The 9273-nt window shown below is 35.1% G+C and overlaps 1 protein-coding gene across 4 annotated transcripts in view; it reads right to left on the minus strand.

Annotated features, from left to right (window-relative positions):
- IQCB1 (IQ motif containing B1) overlaps positions 1–9193 on the minus strand; it is a 46375-nt gene extending 37182 nt beyond the window's left edge. For 2 of the 4 annotated variants that reach the window (XM_036883403.2, XM_036883407.2), the window contains exons 1-7: positions 9119–9193; positions 8560–8642; positions 6572–6683; positions 6187–6346; positions 4137–4266; positions 1856–1949; positions 269–368 (exon numbers count right to left, since the gene is read on the minus strand). In XM_036883403.2, coding sequence (XP_036739298.2) covers positions 269–368; positions 1856–1949; positions 4137–4266; positions 6187–6346; positions 6572–6671 — 584 coding nt within the window. In that variant the 5' untranslated portion in view covers positions 6672–6683; positions 8560–8642; positions 9119–9193. Of the gene's footprint in view, positions 1–268; positions 369–1855; positions 1950–4136; positions 4267–6186; positions 6347–6571; positions 6684–8559; positions 8643–9066 lie in introns of all 4 variants that reach the window. The other 2 variants (XM_036883404.2, XM_036883406.2) reach the window with 2 other exon arrangements.
- Between the last annotated feature and the right edge of the window lie 80 nt (positions 9194–9273).

The following is a 9273-nucleotide window of genomic DNA, read 5'->3' on the forward strand; positions in this document are numbered from 1 at the left end:
GATATCAAAGTAATTTTTCTTCTCTAAGCCTGAGATTTGGTCCAAAATCTTCTTAAGCTCTAAGATAACATACCAATTTGGTAATAAATTTCCAGTCTTTTAGAGTATTTTATATTCATTTTTTTCTGAAAGACAATGATAATAGTAGAGATTTTTAAGTATCATGTAAAAGTCATATGCAGTCAATGATTTCAACAAAACTGGAATAAAACTGGTAATGCTTCAGATCAAAAATTAAAAATTACAAATATTTTATAAAACTAACTACCTATTGATCTGTAGTATGCTCTGTAACATAGTCATGACTGTAGATCCTATTTGAACATCGTCAGTTTGCAGTAAGTGCAAGAAATGATCACTTTGTAGTACTAAAAGAGGAGAAAAAAGGAGAAATTAAAACAAAGATTCTGTGATGATACAATCAGGATTTACTTGTCCTTTCAAAACCAAGTCAAAGTATGACCATTTCTGCTAAACATGCTGCCTTTGCATACTTTACAATAAAGAAGATTTTAGACAGTTTCAATAACCATAAATAGTCACTCCAATTTTATAAACTGTTATAGTCAGGGTACATCCACAAAAACGAAGCTAAGAATCTACTGTTATCTCCCCTTGAATTAAAAATAAAATATATCCCAAATCGGAATCACTTTTCCTAGCAGTGAATTTCAGTAAATAAAATTAATTTCCCGTGAAGGAGAATGTGAAGGAATGGAAATGGTACAGAGGACTGTAATTAGTAGCTCATGTTCTGTTTTATAATTTAGAATGCTTGTTAATAATGAAATCATTAACAACAAAACAATATTTGTTTTTAGGGTGGTTTATAATTTTTAGGCTCTAAGCAGTCAGTTATGAAGATTTAGCATTGGATGCTTATGCAAACTGCTCAACCTCTAGAATACCCATTTCTTCATTTGTAAGACTAGAAATAATAGGCTCTCACAGAGTGCCTACAGAATGTCATAGAACAGGACAGGTTCCCAGTAAATGTGTTTCTATTCTCTTTGTCACTAACTAGAATTCACTAGAATCAGGATTCTAATTAAAGTGGGATGAGGTATGCTGCCAAGTAGCTCTGTGAACACTACCCTAGCTTCTACAAAACAACTTTACACTTTCTATCTCCTGAGGGAATGTATTTGATTTCTTTTACTAACTACAGTTCTTTACTTCTATTTACAAAGTCTATCATTTCAATATTTTACTAAACAAAACAACAATTCTTAATGTTTCACAACTTTAAAAAACAATTCTCCTACTATTAAAATTTCTATGGCCTCTTATTTTCTATTACTTCAATAATAAAAAAATTCTTTTCTTCTAAGTGTATTATTCCATTTTGTCCACTTAAAGGCATTAATAACTATTTAATTACCTTTAAATTCACTGTAATCATCTATTAAGTAGTATGTATGTAAGTTTATCTTTTTTTCTACATTGGAAAAATTTTTTAAATTATTTATTAAATAGTCATTCCACTTTATTCTTTATATTGTTTGCCTTATAATGTATTATTATATAACTTACTTATCACAAACCAAGTCTAAAATAAAACTGCAACCTTTGAAACTTAAAAAATTTTCCCCTAGATTAATGTAGGATTTGCTAAAGGGAAAAAGCTAAGGCAAAAGTTATATTTTAGCAATTTTTCCATTATAATATCTACATTGTCAATATTGGCTATTTAAAGCTGGAATGTACAAACAAGATTTATTTTTTGGTGGGGTTATTTCAATGTGGTTTAACTGGTTGTCTGTATAGTTAATGAGTTATTTAATTTTAGAAAAAGAGATAAAAAAATCAGCAGGTGACTCTATGATTATGAGTCATATTAAAAATCTTTTCTTACCATTTTGGATGAGTTGAACATGGCCTCCCAACAGCCAGAAGAGAGAATCGGTCACAATTTGGAAAAGATGTAGTAATTCATCTTTTTCTTCACCCTTAACACATACATAAAACCCCAATTTATTTCTCTGTAATTGATTTAAAAAGAGAAACAGACTTCTCTACAGGGAGTTAGAAGACCTGGTTTCTGGATCGAACTTGCCTATTTATGAGGTACATGATCTTGTAGACTTTACTTAATTTATAAAAGTTGTGGTTACAGGCTAGCAATACCTTCTCTACTTCCTAAAGTGGTTGTTAACCAGAGATTAATGACACAATATAAGTAGGATAAGAATTACAAATTGATACACTAGGATTTCTCAACACTGACTATGCATCAGAATCATCTGTGGAGCTTTTTAAACTACATCCATGTACAAGACTTAGTCCAAACATACTGAATCTGAATCCCCAAAGTTAAAGCCTGTATTTTTACAAAAAGTTAAATGCATGATTCGGTTATGCTCTCCAGGGACGAAAATCACTACAATATGCAAATATATAATGTTAGCATGTAAAGCATTATTAGTGCATTTCAGTTGCAGCTTCTCGTCTGACTCCATGAGGGCACAGACCATGTTATTAAGCTGTCCACTATACACTCAGTGTCTACAACAGTTCTGACACATAGTAAATGTTCGATCAATATTTATTCAATAAACAAATGACAACTTTCTGCTTCTTTTCTGGAAAGTAGGGTGACAAATTATTCTAGATTGGAATATGTATCACAGTAGGAAATAAAAATAGATCCAACTCACAATTCTGTCATTTACTAGCCATGTTATTTTAGTGAAAAGTTGTAAAAGGCTACTAATATTTCATCCATGTTCCCACAGTTCACACTGCTTTAATTGACCTGAAATCAGTTAAAGCTAGGAAATATGCAAATATTTATTTAGTGCCAGCATCTCTCAAAATGCTAATGGAGCTCTTAGAAGTAGAATTTGTGTCCTATTACATAGAAAGCATATATTCTAAGTTAAATTCTCTGCCAACAATACTTCTTATAATCAAACCACTATGCTGTCCATATTGTTTTTATGTCTCATTCAACTTCATTCTTATAATTTTTTAATTTGTTGTTTTTTGAATTAAAAATTCATCTCCCTTATGTTTTCTATAAGAAAATATCGAAGATCTTTTCTACTTTATTAGCCTGGGAATTCTTTAAGTGCATGATTATATCTATTCCTCATATACCCAAAGCATCTCAAATGGAACTTAATATCCCATGGTGATTTAGTTATTACCTTTCATAATTTACAGAAGTTGTTAATCTGTTCAATCTCTGATGTAAAAGTAGACCTACATGCATACAAGCCAAGAACTCTGGCAAGGTAAAGGAATTTCAGCCTTGCAGACTTAGCACTCCTTTTAAGTTCTATAACCAAATCAATCTAACTGACATTCACAGAACATTACATAAAATAACTGCAGAGTTCACATTCAAAATACAGGACGCCCTTGCTTTTGTATGGTACCATGTTAATTTAAATTTGTGCATATGAAAACCTTTATGTGATTCTAATATGCATGAGTTTCAGTTAAGATGACACTGCACAAAGCAAACACTACTTGCAATGGAACATGGACCAAAAAATATATGGAGGGCCATAACACAAGTCTGAAAAATTTTCAAAAGATTGGAATGATACAAAGTATGTATATTACCTGACTATGACAAAAGTAAATCAGTAACAATAAAACATCAAGAAAATCCTCAAATACTTGGAAATTAAGTAACACACTTCTAAATAACCCATGGGACAAAAAAAAAAAGTACATATTGCATCTAGCACAATTTACCCAATAAATACTTGTTGGATTGAAATGACTCCTATGTTTGGGTTGAAATATTTTGACTAGAGAAGATTTGAAAAATCAAATGGGAAGTTCACCTTTATTCTCCTTCACAATTGGAGCTGTTAGGAAAGCCTTGGGCCTGGAAAACAATACTTCACCATTAATTTAAGTAGAAGGTATGTTAGGAAGATGCTATGGAAATAACTACCTAATGGGTGCTACTCAAAGTTGAGTAGTAAGTCAGATCCTTCAAAAAGTCTTACATTATGCTTCAGCAAGCACTTTAAGAATTTTGAATGTAGAGATCCATTTTTTTATCCACTACTCATATTGTATTTTCAGCCAAATATTGCACATCTGAAAGATAATGTGGAATTTTACCTAAATAATTAAACCATTTTGGCTACAAAATACAAAACACTAAACACATATACCTTAGCTGCATTGATGAAACATGTTTGTAATCGCCTCTCCAAAACTAGAAAATGTTCTGCAGCTGCTGGAAGTAATTCAGTGTAAAATTCCTCTGCATCTTCTCCCGGCTCCAAGCCCACACAGCAATGGCTGAAAAAGAGTGGAAGTTTATGACTTGCTTTGTGTTAATTACAAATATCCGCTGAATACTAAACCTTCTACAGTCACTGTGCCTTAATGAGAATTTTTAGTATCTTTCTTTTTTTGCCAACCCAATAAAGAACTTTTGCAGGAAAATTAGTGTAATAATTTTCTAAGAAAGTAAACAGTGGTATGGACTTTGCCTATAGAGCCAGGACTTTTATGTCCTAAAAACCTACTAGTCAACTCCTCAGGAAACAATACACTTGGCTCACATGAAGAGAAACAGGCAAGTTTTCAGTGAATGAGCTATAAATACTAAAAGCAATAGGATACTTTGAGAGACTAATTCATGAACATTTGAGTTAACAGATACATTTTAGACATCTGATAGCTGAAAAATATCCAGGGTAGGATTAGTCTGTGGGGGACAGATTAGGAAATCAATTTAATACCATTTCTACTTTTCAATTTGTCTACTTTCCTAAAATCTGCAAAATATTTGACTACATATTCCTTATACCAAAAAGGGGAATAGTAAAAAATTAATTCTAGTAGGACCACTATATATTAAAGGAGAGTCATTTAGAGAAATGGGTCATCTTGAAACTGCACATAAAATTCACACCCTGGATATAAAATGAGTATATTCCCAAGTCTCAATAATAAAAAGTATCTGTGTAGACAGACTAATACTAAAAATAGTCCCCAACCCCAAAATGGTCTATATGTGTGCTCCATAATGAATAAATACTGCTGCTTGAGGCTTTTCAACAAAATGTGCAGACACTGCGGAGCCAACAATGACTACATATTGAGTATGCTAAAAACTTAACTGGCTAATGCTCAATGTACCGTGTTTTGTTTTATTTTGCACACCAACTCCTCAAGTTAAGGGACTAATGCTCACATGCATCAGTTACTCTTTTTTCTTGGGTTCCTAAAGTTAATTATTTAAGAGTACCTATTTTGATTAAGAACATTAATAAATGAGATTATGCTTTCATACATTTACAAACATGGGGATTTCTAAAGACTTGGATTCCACCCCAGAGAGCCTATCTCAATCAGTACTTTCAGGATCTAACATACATAACTAAAACAAAGACAAAAACCTTCTTTAATTAAGAAATTAATCTAGAAAATTAAACTGTAAAAAAGAATATTAGGTACATTTGTTTTTTTCTAACTGTATAAGCTTGAATCAGGACTTTACCTAGCAACAAATTGGGAATAAGCAGTTTTGAAAGCTAGGATCCAATTAATATGTACACTTTCAGTTACTTAATTAGGAAGTAGCTAAGGCACTGAGAACATCTAGTTTATTTTTATTGCTTCCTTTAAAAATAAGATTTTGATCTCTTTTCCCTTAATTTCTAGCATGGTAGTAGGTCAGTAAATGCTGTTTCTAAATTTTATTGGCAGAATTTAAGCTACATCATGAAATATATAGTTGAGATAGCTACATCAATACAAAATGAAATGAATAGTTTCTGTATCTGTTCTCCTACAGTACTTCGCTTGTGCATTTTATTTTAGCACCTATTTCAATTGGCCTTGTATGATAAGTTCACATGACTGGTCATCTCCATCTTAAGTTTTTCCAGTATAGAGCCAGTGCCTTCATATCTTCATTTCTTCACTTATTCCTTAGTCAGTAATGAGTCCATTAGGCACTTGGGATTCAGTGGTGAGCAAAAGACATGATCACCATCTTCATAGAACTTGTGGAGCAAAGTTTTAAACAGTGAAATATTCACAAATATAGAGTTATAGAATGATAATACAAATAATATGAAGGACAAATATAACCATAACATAGGAGGTTGCCAATGTCATTAGGCAGATGAATAAAAAGAAGCAAATGTTGAAAATAAGAATCTATTCCTACATCCCTCAAGAATAAGCTGGCTTATTGCTTCATTTTACCTTATTATCTGTGTGAGTTGTGAAACTGTAGTCCAACCGCCCTGGATTCGAGAACAATCTTGATTGAGGACCAAGAGGCAATATTGAATGAGGTCATAACAATATATATCTTGTTTGATTTTCTTCAACTCTGAACTTCCTAAAGGTGTGTTTATTATTTCTAATGCAAAAGAAAATAAGATATAGTTATTTTTACTCAGTAAATCCAAGAGTTGTTTGTATTTTTATAGGTTAAATAAAAATACATTAAGAAGGAAAACAGAATCACTGCTTTATCACAGTGTTAAGATTTTACTGAACAAAGTAGAAACAAATGCTAAAAGTGCACCCATGATGGAACCATTTTGTTACTTAAACAGTGTTAGCCAATCAAAGCTTTTCTTACCTTTTAACTTCAACAGTATAACAGGGACATTCTGCTCAGGACTTTTTGCAACTTCAGCAGCTAGGGACAAGATCCTTGGGTCTGTACCTTTTGGCTTCATTTCTCATACCACCTATTTTAACAGTATCAGGAAAAATAAAGGTCAAACAGCCCTAAAATATTCACTCCCTAAATAATGTTTGAATATAGTTTCAATTTACCTGAAAACTTCGCTTTGCTTGGCTTCAGAAAGGTAGATTTTTTTCACTTCTTCCTTATAGGAAACTTCTTCCTAACTAGTGTACCTCTAAAAGAGTTAGAGACCCCTATACCTTACTATAACAGCTACAGTAGGCATTGTCTACTTTGCACTAAGAGCCGGGAACTGTGCTCGGTACTACACATTCACTCTCTCTAATCCACACAACGATCTTAGGATAGGAATTGATTTTCTTTTATCATAAAAGAGAAACTGAGTGTGCAGAAAAGAGCTAACTTAGGCCCCAGAATTCAGTCCTTTCAAAGGTCTACTTACAAGCCAGGCCATTGGCTGGTGTCTAGAACTTGGCTTTCAGGAGGGTTTCCACTATTCCCTAATAAGAATGGCTCACTGCACCTAAACTGTAAAAACAATGTGGTTTATGCCCAACACCATAAATTCCTGAGATAATTTGTCATGAATAGACATAACAGGAAAAATGTGAAATGTTACTTGTATATTTTGGGGCTCTATTTAGTGCATTAATCTATTTGCTCATTCCTAGGCTACAAGAACATAGTTCATTGTAATACATGTTGGAGAAAAATAACACTAGAAGATAAACTTCATGAAGGCAAAACTCATACTATCCTTGGTGGCTGTCTTCTTATCGCTAGTTCACAGCTATGTCCCCAGAGGCTAAACTAGTGCCTGCATGTGGTAGGTACTTAACAAATATATGTTGATGAATAAATGCAAACTTTGGGCATTCCAAAACTCAATTTCTTGACCCTCTGCTTTTCTTCTTGTCACAGTATGGGAACTTTAGATTTCTGGTTAGAAGTCTTTTTAAAGTAAAACAAACTTAAAACATTGTTCCTCCTCTCTGGCTAACATAATAAAAGATCGCTAAAACAGTGTCATCACAACCAAACACAGATGTAGGGTGCTGTGAAAGATGCAAGGGTCACAAAGGTTTTCTAAAAGATAGAGTCCCCAACTCATGTTCTGACTGGGAAAGAAAAGTATACACACAAATGTATAAATGTATCTAAAATAAAGTAATTATATAAAATATGTTAAATGCCAAATAGATGACACAGACAATAAGAAAGCAGACCATAGTGAGAGGACTAAGATTCCTTCAACCACTTTTCTTATCTGTAAACAAAATAGGAACTCCTACCTCCTAGAATAATTCAAACTTTAGAAGAGAAGGTAGCCACCAAGAAGAGTCCTAAAATGTTGCATGACAGTAGTTAAGCCTCAATAATGACCATTTGGAGAGATTTTACTATGTACCATGAATTGTCTTAAATGCTTTCATATGTTAACTTATTTAATTCTCTCAACAACTCTAAGTACTATTATATTTTTCCCAAGTTTTATGGTGAACACACTTAATTTTAGTTTGTATGAAGTCACACTGCAGAGCATGGAGCTGGGGTTCAAACCCAAAAATTATGACACCAGAATCAGAATGCCTATCATACCAAATAATCTTAGTACTCCTTAAAAGGGCAGACTTTGGACAAGCTGACAGGTTGAGGGGGACACATTCATCTACCTGCCCGAAACAATAAATTGAAAAATTTGACTAAGGTGTAAATTAAGGGAGTAGAATTTGATTACACACTTGCCCTGAGAAATCACCACCTGTTAGGGCAACCGTTTGTAAACTTTCTCTTGGGCGCTTCTCCTCTAATACAACACTTCTCTTATCTTTACCATTAAATTCACGCCTTTCGAGTTACTGAATTGAATTACTGAATTTCGAATAATCTAATTTTCCAATTATTAACGCAATTACCCTGTTGTCAGAAAACGAGCTCTGGCCTTGTTCCTCTGGGAATCTCGTCTTCTTGGCCGCGCCGTTACTGCCGCCACGGCTCACTAGGAAGGAAGACAACTCAATACAATGTAGTTGCAACTGACCCTAAACACCTGCAGTACACTCCGAATCTCTCCCCTCACGGCGTCCCCTTCCCCGACCCAACACCACTGGGAACTTCCTCTGGAACATGGGGTCAGAAAACGACTGCCGAGGTAACGGCGCCCCTCCAGTCAGGTCCAGGGACGGAGCCTCTGAGGCTTCTTTACTCCGATTCTAGACCCAGCTTGGGCGCTACCAGGCCTGACGTCCGGATTCGGCCCCTCCTCCAGTCTCGGTTTTCACACCACTTCTGCACAGAGAGGGAGTCGATTCTCCCGTTACGAGCCCCTACAGGCCGGATCACTTGGCTCAGAAGCCTGTGGCCAGGACCTCCCGGTACCCGGAGCCCTTCTCCTTCCCGCGCCGCCACCTCAGGTCCGTTACCTCATCCTTGCTTCGGCTTCCTCCGCCCAAGAACCCGGCTCCCACCAGTCACCTGGGAGGTGCGGCCTTCCCGGGTCGACGTGCGTGGCACCGCGGGAAGGCTCTTAGAGGTGGGACCAGGATCCTCAGAGCCAAGGGGCGGGGCGTCCTTCCCCAGGCAGCCAATCAGCACGAGAGAGGCGCCCGGGGGCCGCTAGCGTCTCGAGG

This window comes from Manis pentadactyla, chromosome 1 (genome assembly GCF_030020395.1).
Source record: "Manis pentadactyla isolate mManPen7 chromosome 1, mManPen7.hap1, whole genome shotgun sequence".
NCBI classification, from domain to species: domain Eukaryota; kingdom Metazoa; phylum Chordata; class Mammalia; order Pholidota; family Manidae; genus Manis; species Manis pentadactyla.